At 42.9% G+C, this 18,245-nt stretch overlaps 2 protein-coding genes across 2 annotated transcripts in view; both read right to left on the bottom strand.

The window, feature by feature from the left end:
• camk2g2 (calcium/calmodulin-dependent protein kinase (CaM kinase) II gamma 2) overlaps window positions 1-4,403 on the bottom strand; it is a 54,952-nt gene extending 50,549 nt beyond the window's left edge. The window contains exons 1-2 of the mRNA XM_079229326.1: window positions 4,277-4,403; window positions 3,009-3,103 (exon numbers count right to left, since the gene is read on the bottom strand). Of these exons, the coding sequence (XP_079085452.1) occupies window positions 3,009-3,103; window positions 4,277-4,341 (160 nt within the window). The 5' untranslated portion in view covers window positions 4,342-4,403. The remainder of the gene's footprint in view (window positions 1-3,008; window positions 3,104-4,276) is intronic.
• Window positions 4,404-14,942: 10,539 nt separating this feature from the next.
• LOC306746540 (arylsulfatase I) lies at window positions 14,943-17,511 on the bottom strand (the record flags this gene model as incomplete). The annotated part of the gene is made up of 3 exons (XM_079229466.1): window positions 14,943-16,029; window positions 16,113-16,445; window positions 17,225-17,511. 3 exons carry the CDS (start codon window positions 17,509-17,511, stop codon window positions 14,943-14,945), a joined length of 1,707 nt encoding a protein of 568 aa, XP_079085592.1.
• Window positions 17,512-18,245: the final 734 nt, after the last annotated feature.

Raw genomic sequence — 18,245 nt, 5'->3', positions numbered from 1 at the left:
TGAACTCACCGCCAGCCAATGTGCCCTCCCTGAGCTGCAGAGGATACGGCTTAATCCCACCTGCACGCACACACACACACACACAGTGATACTCTAAAGTAGTCCAGCCAATCAAACCACCAATGCCAATATACTGTACGGTCAGTGTTTGCAAACACCGACAAACACATATATACTGTATATGCACACAGACACATATATGTATATATACACACACGGCAAAAATAAATACAGATCTAAAGTGACATTGAGCGAAGGCAGGGTACACCCTGGAAAGGTCGCCAGTTTATCGCAGGCCACATGTAGCTCACATTCACACCTACGGGTAGTTTAGAGCCTCCAATTAACCTGAGCTGCATGTCTTTGGACTGTGGGAGGTTCCCTCTGGGGGGGGAACCCACGCTGAAACGAGGAGAACGTGCCAACTCCACACAGAGGACCCCCGGGTTTGATCCCGGGGGTCTGGGGTGACAGTGCTAGCCAACATCATCAACGGATGCAGTAAAGGCAGAAGATGTAAAGAGGCAATGATGACAGTGAGGCTTCTTAAATGGAAAGCTGCAGATGAAGGCTGACTGGGCAAAAGAAAATGCTGATTTGCTAATATACGTGTAGATATGCAAGGTTTGTTTTTTACACAATGAGATGCGCTACTGTAACAGACATCCTGTCAGAAAAGAGATATGAAAATATCTTCTAAATATATATAAATAAATAAATAAATGAGTTGGCAATATGAAATAACCTTCTTTTTTTGTTATGTAATTAAGAATTCTTCAACACAAGGGTCCCTGTCGCAGTGACACACTCCTTGCCTTTCTTTCCTATCTATAGGCATGGTGTGTATGAATGCATGTGTGTATGTGCCTGTATGCGTCTGTGTGTAGCGGGTTGCTTCTTGTGTTTGTGAAAAAACATATTGGCACCAGCACATTTCAGCTCTGACTAAGGACGACGAGCACCGAAGGAGAGCCTAATATGTGTATATTTCACAAAGAGAAACTGTGTACAGACAGACCTCAGTGTGCACAGCGAAGCGTGAGAACCGTTAAATAGGTGAGAGAAAATGTGTGCAACTGTGCTTCGAGTGAGAAAAGCGCAGTCGTCTATGTGTTTGTGTGATAATTGTGACCACGACCCAGAGAGAGACGCACACACACACACACACACAGAGAACATGGTCTCTGCCAGACAGCCTATGGGATGAGGAGTTTCACCCCTGCTGTTGCCGGGTTACTAGCTCCGGACCACTGCCAACGCAGCCTTCCTCTCTCTCACAGACACACACACACACAGACACACACACACACACACACACACACACACTTCAAGATCTTTCCTCAAATCCATATTTTGTTTACAGATAAGGGAGGAAACAACATAAACATGAGGGCGTTTGAGACAAACAGAAGGGCAGCAGGGGAAACCAAATCAGCCAGAACTGGCCTCGATCTGCAACACACACACACACACACACACAGTGTGCAAACCCAAACACATGCGACAACCACAAGGTTTAACAGACAGTAATGCTTGCATGACAGGAGGAACGCCATGACACACACACACACACACACACACACACACACACACACACACACACACACACACACGACAGAGCAACAGGCAGACCGATGACAACAAATCTGCCACAAATACTGAAGCGCAGGTGGTGATATTTCAACATGTGTTAAAACTGCTGCATGTACACACACATACACAGTTTGATCAAAGAAGAAACATTTTCCATTGGAAACAGGAGAGATAAGACCCTAAATGTGCTGCAGATATTTGCACACAGATACTCAAAGGATTTAAGTTTTCATTTAAAATCACGATGAAGGGTTTTAGAGCTTCAATCAGGGCCACGCCATCTGCTTTTGCCCTGATCTCCTCATACCGAGCAGACAGCAGGGAACCGAAAGGAGGTTTGTTTCTTTGCTCGTGAGAAATGAGACCGTGGGACCAATTATTAGTCTTTTGGTGGAAACTCCTCAACTGCTCGAATTTCTCCATGTCAAACTCATGTCAGTTATGTTTTTTATGACACGGCACGCACGAACGGACGGACACGCCATGTACAGACGGACGGAAACGCCACTGCGCGTGCCGTGTTATGTGTGCGTGACGTGTCCATCTGTCTGTGTGTGTGTGCGGCTACATGAGTTTGAATACAAATTGGATTTTTTTTTTTTTTTTTTTTTAAATGACAGCCCTAATGGTAATAATCCCCCATTGCTCGAAACTACTTAACCCCAATTTACGTGCGTATTATCACCACATTTGAGCCACACATCTGTGACTCAAATACACGGGGCACAAACGCGACGCTAAAGGAAACCGTGTGCAATCACAAGTATGTTGAGTATGTTACAGTAGGTCAAAGTTCAACCAGGAAGTCACTCAGTAAATTTGACTTACCCGCGGGGGGGTTTGCCGAAAGCCGGTTTGACCATCCGACTGCTTGTGTTTCTGGCCCGGTTTGACCTGTTTTTAGAACAACGTTGCCGCGTCTTCAAACCCCACGTTTGAAAGGAGTAATATAACCTCTATAAATGTTTTCTATATCTGCAATGAATATTTTACACCCTCACATTAAAAGGCTCACAGCTCACAACATGGGAGGTCTTAGTTGAGGTTGTATGGAATGACCCCCCCCATGTGAGAAGTGCAGCGTTATCGCAGCCAGCACTATTAAACCAAGAACTTTATTTGATCTCTTCCAGCGAGATGCCGTAAAAGTTGAGGATATTTTAGGGTAAGGTCAAGCGGATGAGAAAAGGCCAACGGTAACCATAACAAAAACGTTTGCGGACAGCTGCCGAAGCCCACACTGAACCGCACGACTTAAGCCCGGCTCTGCCAAAAAGGCCTCTAGCTCTTCAGGAATCTCCGCTGAGGGGGAAGGCGACAGACGGAGGACAGCGCTCTGGGGTCGCTGCTCTTCAGGAAGCAAACCGACATCACTGAGCGGCTTCGGCAACGCAACGGATGTCTGCCGGACTCACCTCTGGCCGAGAGCTTTTTCGTGTTGATGATTTTCGCGGCATACTCCTGGCCGGTGGACTTCTTGATGCAACGCTTGACGATAGAGAAGGCACCCCTGGAGCAGGAAAAGAAAAAGAGAAAAAGATCATCAATGAAACCACCAACTCTCCATCACGTGTGTGTGTGTCACAAGAGGAAATTGTGTGAACTTGTCACACACCGAGGGCACGCAGGAGTCACACACACACACCTGAAGAGAGGGGGGAAATGAAGTCACATGCATAATTAATACAGTCTGATATTCTGTGCATGAGATGGGAGGAGAGGTCCTGGCTACTAGTGCATGACAGAGAGGCGAGAGAGGGGTTGTTTCATTGTGGAAGGACCTCGGGGTCACGAGCTCACAGGAAGACACGTTGAGTACAGGAGGAAGAAGCCACTGAAATGTAGAATCAACGTTCATCCAAGTCTGTGCAGCAATTTTTTTCATTTTTCATTTTGCACAGACGCCTCCTTTAAAGCCACGCTGTCGGCTGTATGAGAAGGTGGAGCGGCTCCATTAGCCGCACGCGCACAGATTAAGATGTTACAAAGTGGCTTTTTGTAGCCGGAATACACACACACACACACACACACACACACACACACACACACACACACACACACACACATTTGTGTCCTTTCATATTTTAATCCTGCACGCTGCACATATACGTGCGGTGCGCACTGACCAAAATGTGCAACGGCCACAGTCTTTTTTTTGTATTATTATTTTTTTAATGTGATGGCTTGACATAAACAGTAGCCCTGCAGTCTGCTTAGAAATGCACACACAGACACACACGCGCACACAAAACAGAGCTGACTGATTGAAGAGGAGCGCGAGGATGCCACCACCAGGCAACGGGGGCGTGTGCAAACGAGTTTTCGACGCGTGCTACCTGCGGATAAATAAATTCACAAAACAAGTTGGTCCTCTACGCGGATGCTGCACACCTTTTTTTGGGGGGTACAGAAGAAGCCGCGGTGGCGCGAAACGCCTCGTGCACACGTCCAGTGTTAAAGCGCGAGCCTTTGTAGCGCGAACAGCTTACAGCGTTGTTGCTGAGGTGGTTCTCCTACCCTGCCATGTTTCTGACAGCCCCGCTCCTGCCTTGTTAACACTGAAGTAAACGCGCACAATGGCAGCAGCAGAGGAGAAAAACGTGCAAACACACACACACGCACACACACACACACACACACACACACACTGAATGCAACAAGAGCAGCAGCGGCGGTCGCTTACTTTCCGAGTTCCTCGAACAGCTGATATTCGTCTGTGAATCTGGTCGAGGTAGGAACTGTAGACATGTTGACTGAAGTGTAGGGGGAGAGGGGGGTAAATCGCCTCGCGCTTCAGTGGCCGCCTCGCGCAGGTTTCGAGAGGAGAACTCGTGAAGGCAGAGAGGGGGAAGAGAGGCTCGAGCAGGGAGTGGGAGGGGAGAGAGGAGAGAGGGGGGAGGAGGGAGAGAGAGAGCAGCCTAGCTGTAGTAACAAAGATCCTCTGTTAGGAGAGAGGGCCACTCGGTTTAAAGAAGCGAAAATACATGGAAATGTAATTGTTTTGTAACTGTGGGCCTGCCCTGATGTAATATGTGTGCTTATAACGTTTTCTATTTGATCCTTTGTTTCCTTTTTTCCCCATCTTTGAACTTGAAAAGTGTCACTCAATGGACAAAAATGGTCTTTGGAGTCAACAATAGAGAAAAACATCAAAGAGCATTTGATCATAAACCGAAGTATTAGATAAATACAAATGTTGACCTGATGGGGACACTAGAGGGAGTGAAGGGAACCCCCAAATTATGTATTTGTCATCCTAAAGGGAACATGAATGTCTGTACTAAATGTCATACCATATTTCATGGAGATATTGGCTAACTGAAAAAAAGGGGTGTGTCATTTATTTGCTCTTCTTTTCTCTAAAAAAAAACAACCTAAAGATGATATTATTGATACAGGTGCTCAATTCAAAATTCAGACAGTGGAGCCGGCTGCTTGCAGCTAACAGTGCAAACTAAACTACAGTTCTTACAGTGTTTACCGAAGGAGGGTGTTTGCTATGTCCCCACAACAATGACGACGCGGTCTGGGCTGGCATTATCACCGCCGGTGCAGCGATGAACGGTGGGCATAAGCTATAGCCAGACGTGCACGCTCACGTGCACTAAAAGGTTGACCTAGCTGTGTAAACAAAGCAGAGGAGCGTGGATTACAACTCACTCAGACTTCATTCTCTGCTAAAGTAAACATTACCCTGCTTTGTCTTCACACAGCAAATAGTTGTTTGCTGCTGTATTCATTCTCCAGATGCAATCATTTGTGAGTGATGTAGTTCTGAGGTGAATGTTGATGTTTTTCCTCGCTGAAGCAGAGTGAGACCTCCTTCTGCTTTCTCTTCTCTTGGCAACAGCAGAAGAGGTGGGACGTAAGCCACGCGAGATCTTTGCTGGTGTACCAGGAGCTGCAGATCCAGGTTCAGTTTCACCCGTCTCTCCCGTCCATCTTCGACCTATTTGCGCAAAGGTAAAGCTGACGCCAGAACGGCTGGAAAGAGCAGCATCCTTTTCGAAGACCAAGCCATGTAGTGAGATGTGTTGCCGCAATATTTTAATATTGGCACAGAGCAATGAGCTGCATGCCACCGTATTATAGTGAAATGGTTTCATTTGCCGAACTGGGATTCCCAAAAAGGGTGATCAGTCATCACTTAAAATGTGCAACCAGGAGACAATAATGATTCATTATTTGGATTTAGTTTCACCTCCCTTTTATGAACCATTTTATAAATCATATTCAGCAACAACAAATGTATCCAAATATTTTTAATAGGTCTATGCAGCCTTTTCAAAACTCTTGCTATCAAAACAATTTAGTATTTTATTTTCATATTTTTGCAGTTTTTTAACACAGATGCCTGTCCAAGATAGACATGCAGTGTAAACTGTGCCCATGTGCTTCTGAGGTGTTTTGTTGGTTATGACGTTTTGTTGAAATAATATAAAATACATTTCATTCATTGAAAAACCTACAAATGTCTAAGAATTTATATTTTTTCAAACATCCTCATGAATACCTCTCATTATCATCACAATGTTTTCACAATTTTTTTTGATTGCCTTTCATAATCATAACTTCCCTCTAATTGAATCAGGACCAGCGCATCATCCCCACTGTAATTGACAAAACCACAATTTTACCAAGAATTTGACAATACATACCTAGAATGTATCCAAAAGAGAGACATGCATCATTGTTCAAAGAGGTTTGATATCTGATTACCTGCAGATTATAATAGCGCAGCCAGTAGAGATCTTTTATAGTCGAGGTTTCGATCCGACTCATATGCAGTTTTAGGGATTTAAACTGTAAACTGGAGCATCATTGTATAAGAGACAGGGAATTATAGGCATTATGTAACGGCCTGCTGCACTGTAAAGGTTTACCTGCTTTCATGAATATCTCATGAAGGGTATTAATATATCCTCTTGGCACCATGTTTAATGTGTGTTTGTGGGTGATTAGAGCTGCACACACTCCAGTGAGGTAATGTGACAAGCCTACTGTACGTTATAGCGCTTTCCTTTTTTTGATGCATCGATTGATCTGCATATTATTTTAGATAATCACGTGTTTCTTTAGTCTCATATGATGAAAAAGTACATTTTGAAGCACTATGGTCAAATCACATGATCTTCTGCACATGGCTTCTGAGCACTTTGAAGCTGCTCGAATGCATTTACATTAACAATGGGTCAAATGACTACCTTTAATATGAAACGTGTCACTTCTCATTTGTTCCACTCAGCTCTACAGAGTGTTTCAGAGTGTTTCAGCGTCTTTCAGCTCGCTCTTTGGTTTCACAGCCCACTCGCTGTCGGTTCACTGTCACTGCGCTCATCAACATCGTTTCCATTTATTTATTTTTTAAAAAGCTTGAAACCCCCACTGTGTACTGAATATAAGTGAGCAACTAGCTAGCAACTAAAGAGACGGATATTTCCCTTAGGAGTTGGTGGGGACCAAATATACAGTTAAAAGAGAGTGAATAGAGAAAGTTATAATACAGTATACGACCAAATTTGATCAGCATTCACCACACCACATATGTTGGAAAAACTCCATCTCTAACATAAATCTCCTTTTTTTTTGACAACTGTTGATGGATGCACTAACTGATAAAGAGAAGCAATGCACTGACAGTAACCGTTGGTAAATGCCACTTATTCTGTTAAATTGGTTTTGGAATCCTATTAATATAGGATATAAGTATTATTGTTTTTGTTGGTTTCAGTATGTATTTCTTTTTAAAGATATTTCTTTTTTATATATTTACATATTTTTGTAAATAGGGTTGTATTCTGATTCATGAAGAAGGGGTTAAACTCATGTCATGTCTACTCAAGCATTCAGATTTCTGTGTTTTTGTGACGGCAAGCAAAACGAGAAATATGACTCTCGGTCTTGAATTCAACAGGTCACAAGAAACATGACTCTAAATGAATGACAATGTTGCTCCCTGTCTATATGACGTGTAAATAAGCAATTCCTTTCTTTTTTCAACACCAACACAATCATATGTCAAAGGTCTTTACAGCTTTGTTGCCAAAAAATCTGTTTATGCAGGTTTAAGTTACTTTAAGATATCAAAAGCTCCAGAACTGCTACTAAATGGACTACCTCTTGTATTTGTTTAATTCTAGCATCTTGAGAAAATTAACTGTAAATATAATTACAAAAAAAACCCCTTCTCAATAAATTGCACTTAAATCCTTCCTTCACTGCCCTTGTGTCTCCATGTTGTTCCTATATCCTGTTACACGCATTACTGAAAGACGATGTCATGGACAATACTGAACTATCAAGATGCATTTTCTTAAGAAAACAGACATGGGAGACTTTTCTAGCTCTTTGCTGGATGAAACAAAACAATTAATTTAACACGTTCAATATAAATGCATGTGCGTCTCCTTTCGTTCTCTTTGCCTGGCCTCTGAACTGTGAGTGCATATCTGGCACAGCGTTTAGAGAGCATTGCAATTAACGAGTGTTTGCAGTGCGACCAGATCTCTGCCGTAACTACAGGGACCCGCTCTGAAGCTTAATTAGCGAGGGTGCAGAGGTACCCTGCTACTAATTGTTGCGTTGCCTGTGTTTGTTGGCGATGAGCCTGTCAGACGAGTCTTGGACAGGCTGTGCAGTGGCAGTGTACTTGCAAACCCTTGTCAAGAGATACATACCCCCATGAGCTTTGAAGAATTTCACCAAAACAGAGGTTCCCCCCTTAAACCCAAGTGTTCTTTCATAAGCCTGAAAATGGAACACTGCTGCTGAATATTACATCAGAAAAAGGGAAAGTTTTGTGTGACTGAAGACTACTTTCTTTGGCCTTATTATAAATCTTTGCAATCCTCTCATACATATCGTTGTAACCCATTGCTACCGCTGGGGCGGTAGACCTCGGGAGGGGGAAGCAGGTTAGGGAGTGATGCATGGGATGAGAAGTGAGGAGGTCAGCAGAGGGAAAAACACGCGTCAAATCAAACTTCCTCCCGTCTCACACACATACACAGGCTCAACGGGCTTAATTCTGGTGGAGGTAATTGCCTCTCATAAGCAATGATTCACTGTACTGTCTAGCTCTCGACTCATCCCATGACACTGCATTATTTAACATGTGGAAAATAAGCCCGCCAGGAGTGGGTTCATAGTGAGCCTACAGCTTCCAAAGGCCGATGGATGACACATCAACATTACTTAAGGTTTATGTTAAATAATATATAGTGCATTAGCGACGGTGGTGGGAAGGAACTGTACTTTATTTGAGTATATTCAATTTATGCTACCTTATACTTCGACTCCACGACATTTCAGAGGAAAATATAGCATTTTTTACTTCTTTATATTTATGCAAATGCTAAAGAAACAGTTTACCTTGATTTTACATACAAACCATAGAATAAATGTATTACATATGACGCTATGATGACACATTAGAGGCCTTGCATTCCAACAGTTTGTTTTCATTAACTCTGCACCAACATGCTGCACATGGTTTTCTTATCTCATGTGCATGAGATAGAAAAGATTATCATCTCTTATGCTCTCCAAGCTAAACTTCCACACAGTGACGATGCTGTAACAGCGGTGTTGTGGCGCCACAGAGGCCGAAGGGGAATGACTCAATCTGCAAGAATGTTTTCAAGTTGGCTCACGGCCGCATGTTCTACGTATCTTAAGAGAGCCTCTCCTCCCTCACGCTGACCAGTAACATCACATGACTTTAACGGTTTGGAGATGTGTGTGTGTGTGTGTGTGTTTATATCAGGGAGGGACCACTGCCATTCCCTAGCACCTAGAGGTCAAACCCTCCTATCAGCTGCTGAGCTGCACTGCTCCTTTGATGTCAGTCAGTAAATCTCTTTTCAGGTTTCAACAGTTTCCTTGGAACAGACTGTCATGTACAGAACATTAAATTGGATCTATTACCTTTCTTTGTCAGTTACTAAACCGTCACATTGTCCCAAATAAGCATTTAATAGCACATCAGGGCTGTTTCAGTGGGTAATGGCTCGCAATTTACGGTGCAAGAGACTCTGGCGAATGTGTCCCAATTGAGTCGTTGATACTTCTCTGTCTCACTGAATAAGTGTAGAGAAAGGGCTGCATTGACTTTCAGTGTCTCTTATCCAGAACACAATGTCCAACTCAGGGAAATAAAGTTATATTTAAAACAGTTTCATGAGCCTTTTGTCTTCACGACTTCACCAAAGAATCTTAAGATCTGAAGTTGGCCTTACCTTCAACTGATTATCCAACAGTGGATGTGACAGCTCCCTCCCACGTACTGGATAGCACTGTGTGTTCATCTGTGTGTGTGTGTGTGTGTGTGTGTGTGTGTGTGTGTGTTTGTGCGCGTGTGTATTTGTGTGACACCTCCTTCGTGATTTATATAATCTGACGGTGCCTTATTTCTACGGGCCATCAGAGTATACTGGGAATCAGATGTGTGGGCATCTAACGATTGTCTTCACCAGTTTCCTCACATGTATGGGACTCTGAGCAACATTCCTACTGTTAACCCAAAGCAGTCCAATCTCATCATCACTGAGGTCTGGTTGTGATGGTGTGAGGGTTTCCTCTGTGTGTGTTTGTTGCGTGCACATATACGGAAAATGGACAAAGTGCCTTCAGCTTCAATGCTCCTTGGAGTGATGCTATATAAGTCTTGAACTCTGCAGATGGATTCTTTGAGGATAGAAAGCCTCCACATGTTGGATTTCCAGTCTTTCACAGAAATTGTTTGACTTTCTCCTGGTGCTCTTGAAACCATGTTTGAATCGCTATAGCAATATTGTGTTTAGAGAGAAGATCTGGCAGCTCTGTGCAATTTGTATATCTCTATAGCCCTTAGTTAATTAACAAGGGTCAATCCCATTTCTTATTTTTACCCTGGCCCCTTGTGTCCCTTCCGTTTCGACTCCCTCCTTGGAACGGTGACAAGGGGTAACGGCTGAGCTCTTGCCTTATGAAATGGAAGATTCCTCCGAGACACTTACACTTCATTAGTGGTCGTTGATTGCATTTGCGTAAACAGACATGAAGAGCCACTTCATGACAGAATAGTCGTGCCCTCTCGGCCGAGAATCCGACATTTACATCCACTTCACAGAGGGATTCTAGCATAATTTCCAGCAGCACTTTGAGCTAAATACTAACAGTAGCATGCTAGCATGCTCTCAATGACGATGCAAACATGTTGACGTTAAGCAGGTGTACTGTATGTTTAGGCCGACTCAATTTAAACTTAACTTACAGCATGCTTACATTTGCACTAGGTAGTCACAGTATTTAGTCACAAACCAAATGAGTGGACAAATTGACATACTTTTGGGACCATGACTGGCTGGACAAAGTTTTATTGCAATCCATCGATTGGTGTTAATTAATTCTGGACCAAAGTGGTGGACTGACCGACCAACCTACACGCATTGCGATCAATACAGTTGTACTGCTTGTGCATGAGGAAAAATAAACAACTACTGCTACTATCTCATTTTGCAATGAAACTTCGCACAATTGTGAGCCAGTAAATGCAAAGTATAGTTTCTGATGTCATGTTTCTATTTGATCTACGTTTGACTGACTGTATACATGCTGTAGCTATTAATAATACTTCAGCTGTTGTCTTGCTCCAATGCACTCAGGAACTCACAGAGACAAAGTATTTGACCAAGACACCAAAGGCCAACATGCTCAAGGGCTCCTGGCACTGGACCACAGAGCATACTTGTGAGTAAACATATTGAAAAGTTAATATAAATATACACATGTAAAAGACGAACATTCTAGACATTTGACTTAACTCTTTACCGTTATTATTCCCTTAAGATGCAGCTGCAACAATATCTTGACAGGTGCAATTTCTCAATGAAAAACTAAGATGTGCTTTTTCCAATATATTTTAAGGATGTATTGGAATGAATTGATCCAATGATTTGTCTACGTTGCCCAAACCCTGATATATGTCACTGTGCCATTATTGTCCAAAAACTATTAACACACATCAATGAGCCACAGTGTGACATAATCCTTCATTATAATGAACATGGACATCGTAGTTTGTTTTGAGTTGATCCCACACACACTGTCCTGGTGCTTGTACTCATTAGCTCACCACATTTGAGATTAAAATGAGTCTCTAAGAGCCACAGACTGTAGGGAAGACAAAAAATACTGCGATGATGTAATTCATATCGGCCCTTTGATAGTATTTGGGATTTGCCAATAATCATAAAAGCCTTTAAACTTGAAGATTTCCCCACTTTTACTTTATCCTTAAAGTAGTCGCTGTGTGTTATGTATGCAGTTTCACTAAACAAGATATTTTAATCAGATCTACAAGCTTTTCAGACATGACAGCCCCCTGCAGCCCCTGGGAACTCTTCTCTTCCCTCCTCCACTCTTTTTATTTAACTGTACGCCACAGAGCTCTGAGCAGAAACATGGCTAGTGCTTCTAACTCGATCTTGCAAATGAGCACAAACAAGTGAGTAGGACGAGGAGCAAAATGAGACAGAAAGACAAGGGGGGGGGGGGCTTGGGGAAGGAATGAGCAAAGCGCTGAGGGATGAATGGGGGGGGCAGGGTGACAGGGAGGGATGAGGAGGAGGAGGAGGAGGAGAAGGATGAGGAGGAGGAGGAGGAGGAGGTGGCAATTGGGAAAGAAACAGTGAAGAAGGACAGTTGAATATTCATTATCAGGCCGCTGGGGAGAAACCTACAGCGCTATTGCTATACTATGTGTGGGATTGCTAATGACACTCACACACACACACACACACACACACACACACACACACACACACACACACACACACACATTCTCACACACACTTAGATGAGGACACATGAGCTTCTGCACTCAGATCCTATCAATACTGACGCTGTTTACTGTGTGTTGAATGTGACCAAGCAGCACCACCTATGATTCATTCCTATTAAGATACATCAGCAGCCTCACCAGCAGGCAGATACATCACACTTAATCAGAAAGCATTAGCTTGAACTATGGCCTCCCCAGCTCAGTATCCCGAGGAAGTACACCCACATTGGATGATTTTGCAACTTATAATTTAGGTTCATTGTCAAGGTTCAGTGGTAACACAACAAGTATTGTGCCCTATGTGTAGTTAGGTGGTGGTGGATGGGCGTGTGGCACATCTGACTTGGCATCCTGCAATTAATGTTTGTTTTTATCACCCATTATCATTATAGATCCCTAATGTTAAAAGAGTACTTCACTTGAGCAGTGCACTCCTAACACATTTTTCACAAACGTTCAGCGTAATGCAGATGCTATGCATGTAGATATTCTAGACAGTGAGAATGAAAAAAAAAAGTAATCCAGCGTTTTGCAGCATTATCCATTACGGACGTTCATGTCTGGAGATAGTGTTGGGCTGACGACATCCCTCAATACATGCATGCAGATATAGAGGCACTTTCTGTAATGAAAAGTATATATTTTGTTTGCATTAAACACCTGTGAAAAATAAGCTTGACAAAATTATCCATCATAAAGTTAAAGAGTTGTCAACATCAATAATTTGATGGCGATTTCCCAGAAATCTCTAGAACAAACTCTAATTTGGTTCTATTTTTTAAAAAGTTCTGATTAAGCAAAAGTTAAGGTTAATTTATCAATAATGTATTATTTTTAATGTTCTCCATATATGTTGAATTTTATGTTTCCCTGTCGACACATTTCTGCATGTTCTGGTGACTAAAATACACTACCAATTCATTTGAATTATGTATAAGTGTATTAATTTCCCTCTATTTGATCTATAACCAATAGATGCCAGGAAGCATCTTGGAAAATGTTAGTAAATAATTCTTAATAAAAAAATACAATTATTTCTGCTGCGATCATGTGAAGTCATGAGACGTTACGTTGATTGTTTGCATTCATGATTTTATTAAGATCTGAATCAGTTTACCAGCATTTTACAACACAGTGGATGAACTAATCATTTTAACTAATTATTATACCTTGTGTCCTTGTATTGTAGTGTATTGTATTTTATATATTGTTGTTGTTCTGTTTGTTGTTATATGGACTTACGAGTCTGAAATAAAAGAAATTTAAAATAACATGTAAAAGTCCAGAAAAGACTGACAGTATCATTACGGATGGACATTATACATTATGTGATGGTTCTGACGTCTTTTAAAGGCAGAGGAGTGATCTACAGTATGACTTCTAAAAAAAAAACAAGGCAACATTTACCAAAAACAGCCCCTGTGGTGGTCTTTGTGTCATCCTTAGAAGGGTCCTCTCAGATGATTAGCAGATGAGACATCGAGAGGTCACCCTCCGTTCCTCTTCCCATCTCTTCAGGACTCACTTCCACATGCACACACTCCATCTGTATTAATCACACTATTCTTGAATACAGGCCTACTATACATGCACAATGACACACACACACACACACACACACACACATGGCTCCCTACGTAGTTCAACGATGGCCTAAAGTCACCCCGCTGCAGTTTGGCTGCAGGACAGTGAGTGAGTCAGCTCGCTCAGCGCGGCCCTGTCTGCTTTTCTATCAGACGGCCTGTTTATCTGCCGACCTTCAATGTTTGACTGTGGCTCCATCGTGTCTGTCTGACCTGCCTACATGTCTGCTGGCCTGTATTTGTATTTGTCTCCATCTCTCTTCCTCCTTAAGTTCCTCCTGGCCAAGTTGTCAGTATATACTTCAGACGAAGTCCTTCTCAGATGATCGAACACGATAGTGTCTGAAATGTTTGCAACTTTCCAAAATCAACAATTCAACAACCGTGATCTCACAGAAATATACGAGAAATGACCACAATCTCTCAACATGGTGGTGGCACTGAATGTGTTACAATTTCTATGGTGCCAAGGAAAAACTGAATCAAAATTATATTTAACACCCAAAAACTTTTCATACACTTATTTTAATTCAGAATACATTGTTGAATTTTTATAAAGTTCAAAACCAAAACTTGAATTTTCAGGTCATTTTGATTCAGTTGTGCTTTCAGGAAACGTGGGTACCGCGATAATTCTGACTCCCTACTTTCATACAGCATATTCACAGGATTTGCAGTATAAAGTACATTGTTGGATTTTACAAAGTTCAAGACCAAAACTTGAATTTTCAGGTTCAAATCATTTTTTCAAACGATCAAAACTATTGCCCTGGATTTGGCTCCATAGTAACCATGTAACATTAGTTTTAGGTAACAAAATCACTTCATTCGGTTGTGGAAAAAAACGTGACCATTTTTTTTTTACAATAACTCAACAACACTTTGTGACACAAACACAAAGCATACTGAACCTTTAGTGTTATTAATGTTGCTAGATGAGGCATTTAGAAGAACAGGGCCTTCCTCTGCAGGCGTGACTCCACCTTCTTGAAGAGGGCTTTTAATTTACATACTTTGCAGTTCTTAATCTTCACCATCCTCCCTTTCCGGCCGTCCTCCTCTCCGTTTCCCCCCTCCTGGCCCTCCAAGCCCAGCCAGGGGCTCCACACCCCTCCATGGAGCTCAGGGTCAGCCATAGGATCATCTGGTGGATTCCTCGGCATCACAGCTGTCTGGTTGTACTCTGCCAGTCTCGTCAGAAGATGTTTCACTACCTCTGGACGAGCATCTGCCAGGTCGGACCTCTCGTAGGGGTCAGCAGTGATATTAAACAGCCACACTGACTTCCCCAACTCATTGCGGCGCTTCTCAAGTTTCTGCCACCGTTCTGGACCACTGGGAAGAGCCTGTGGTGGTATCCAGTCCCCGTCACCCACATTTCCTGTCAAAAGCTTCCAGTCCCCAGCCCTGATCGCTGCCCTTACGGCTGTGTCCCAGATCCCAAATCCATTGAGTACCAACGCCTTGTCATATGGCTCCCCGGGCTTCCTGGAGACTGGGTCAATGTTGAAAAGGATTTCAGCACGAGGAGAGGGGAGGCCCTCGCTGATGGTTCCCCACACATCGTGACCGTCTAGACCATGTTGGGACTGCAGGGTCCCGGCTAGTCCCAGTAATGTGGGATACCAGTCAGAAACGTGGATCAGTGCTCTGCTGACTGTACCTTTCTTCTTCAGGAGAGGACTATGGACAAAGCCCACAGCCCGGATGCCTCCTTCCCAGTAAGTCCCTTTGCCACCTCTCAGCGGCCAGTTGCTGCCCCCAGAGAGCGGCTGCCCACCGTTATCAGATGAGTAGATCAGTGCTGAGTTCTGATAGAGCCCACTAGTCTTCAATTCCTGGACCACTTGTCCAACCCCGTCATCCAGGCAGCTCAGCATGGCTGCGTAGTGGCGCCGGAGACGATTGCCCTGGGAATCATAACGGTGCAGAAAGCGGTCCGGTACCTGCAAGGGTGTATGAGGGGCCTGAAGGGACAGGTAGAGGAAAAGGGGTTTGTGGGGGTCGTGGCTCCTCAGGATCTGCTTCACTCTGTTTGGACAAAGGAAATGTTGGAAGTTTTTTAAGTTTGTGTTAATACATGTTTTAAATTGAATTTCCACCTTGATGCTCACCTCTCTATGTAGAGCAGAGTGGAGTAGTTGCCGGCCATCTCCCAGGCAGGCCTGTCTCCGTCATGCAGGTCGAATCCACAAGCTTCGGCTCCGTCACAGCTTCGATAGGAGAAGTGGTCTCCACTGCCAGTCAGCGTGCCGAGGAAACTCTGAAAGCCCCGTGCTTTGGGTAGACAGCTCGGCCTGCAGAAGCCCAGGTGCCATTTGCCCACCATGTAGGTGGCATATCCAGCTTCTACAAGACGCTCTGGTAGGGTGGGGATGTCCGGAGGCAGGCAGAGGGGTTGGCGTGATCGGATGATCGAATGCTGGAGGCCAGTGTGAATTTGGTAACTGGTAAAATAGTGTCTTGATAAGATGTATATAATAACACAACAATTGTACATATGTCACAGTGGGTTTAAGAAATGTTACACAACGTCAAGCTCAGATGGTCAGTGACTCTTTACAGAATGAATTTGTCATGAGGAATTTTTAATTTCCTTTTTTGTTGTTCCTTCTACCTGCAACATTTCTGCCAGAAAACATTTTATTTTTGATCTCAGAACATATCATTTTTAAGTCACTCTTTCCATAGAGATAATGAAATTTCAGGATCAAACAACCGAACGGACTTACAGTGAGCTTTGCTGGTAGCTATGTTTTTAGTTTTTTTTTTTACAGTGCGTCTATTGAGGATTGTAAAGATTAGATGAATTGTATCAGTTTGCTATTGCTATGATGTTTACACACTGAAAAGTCTTTCACTGAAAAGTCAATGAAAGCGTTTGTAGCCAATATCATGATCAACCAAATTGCACCTTTTAGTCAGTAAAACATGAATTATCTTATTTGTTCCTTTTATATCCATCTATAAGTCAGAATATGGGTGTCTTTTGTTCTCGTGGTTAGATAATATACACAATTTAATAATTTATCTTGGCACTACTGGTGGTACTTCTTTTTTATTGCCTTTCTAAAAGCTGCCCAATCACTGAATTTCCCAATAGGGATGTTAGCAAAAAATAAAAAGCCTATAAAGCCCATGCATAGTTATATCTTGTGAGAACAGATGCAGCAACTGAATCTTTTTCCCATCGTAATAATGATGTATTGATAAAGAAATGACTCACCGTCCTGTCATGAGTTGACTTCGAGAGGGTGAGCAGATAGGCTGAACGTAGTAATTTTCAAGTTTCACCCCCTCGGCTGCCAGCTGGTCCAACACAGGCGTGTGGATATCTGAGCCATGGTAGCCAATGTCTCCGTAACCCTGGTCGTCCACCATGATAAAGATAAGGTGTGGGGGCCTGGGCCTTTCCACTTCCTCAATGACGACGCTGCCATCTAGGCAGCGGAGGCCACTGAGCAAGGTCCCCCCAATCACCAGGAAAAACACAGAGCAGATTCCTCCCCTCATCTCCAGCGATCTACTTGTCTGATTATGCCAGTAATTTATTTTCTGCTGAGTCTGCAGTCAATAAAAAGCTGGATCGCTTCTGCAGAAAAATGGGCAGATCTGTGTGTCCGAGCAGCTCGTCCAAAAGTCTTATCTGCCCATTGTGTATGAGTTGTCGTCTTTTTCTGGGGGTTATTCTTGGTTTTGTGAGATGAGGCTGACCTGGTGCCAGCTGGCTGCTGTGGTGGGTGGAGAAAAACTGCTGTCTCTCAGATGGGCAAGAAGTTGGTAGAGTTGGTGTGTGTGTGTGTGTGTGTGTGTGTGTGTGTGTGTGTGTGTGTGTGTGTGTGTGAGAGATGGAGGCTTCACCTTTTGCAGTACCTTGCTACATTCCTCTGTATTTTCAGGCGCCTCATAAAATGGCTGGGAAGGATCTGTGCGGCTGAAATACACACATAGGTAAACAAACCACCAGACAGGTATATATATATATATATATATATATATATATATATATATATATATATATATATATATATATATATATATATATATATATGTACGATATATATATATATACACATATATATATATATATGTGTATATATATGTATATATTATATACAGACAGAATAGACAGGTTTCTTGGATAAAGCCTGATCCATTCTCCTGCAAGTCATCGCATAACACACAAGTGCGAGAAAAACTACTCATTGGTCAACTTATAGTCATATATTTAACACAAATAATGCTAA

The sequence above is a fragment of the Taurulus bubalis genome (genome assembly GCF_910589615.1).
Source record: "Taurulus bubalis genome assembly, chromosome: 14".
NCBI classification, from domain to species: domain Eukaryota; kingdom Metazoa; phylum Chordata; class Actinopteri; order Perciformes; family Cottidae; genus Taurulus; species Taurulus bubalis.
Note: the sequence above shows the minus strand (reverse complement) of the source record. Positions and strands in the feature narration are given on the sequence as shown.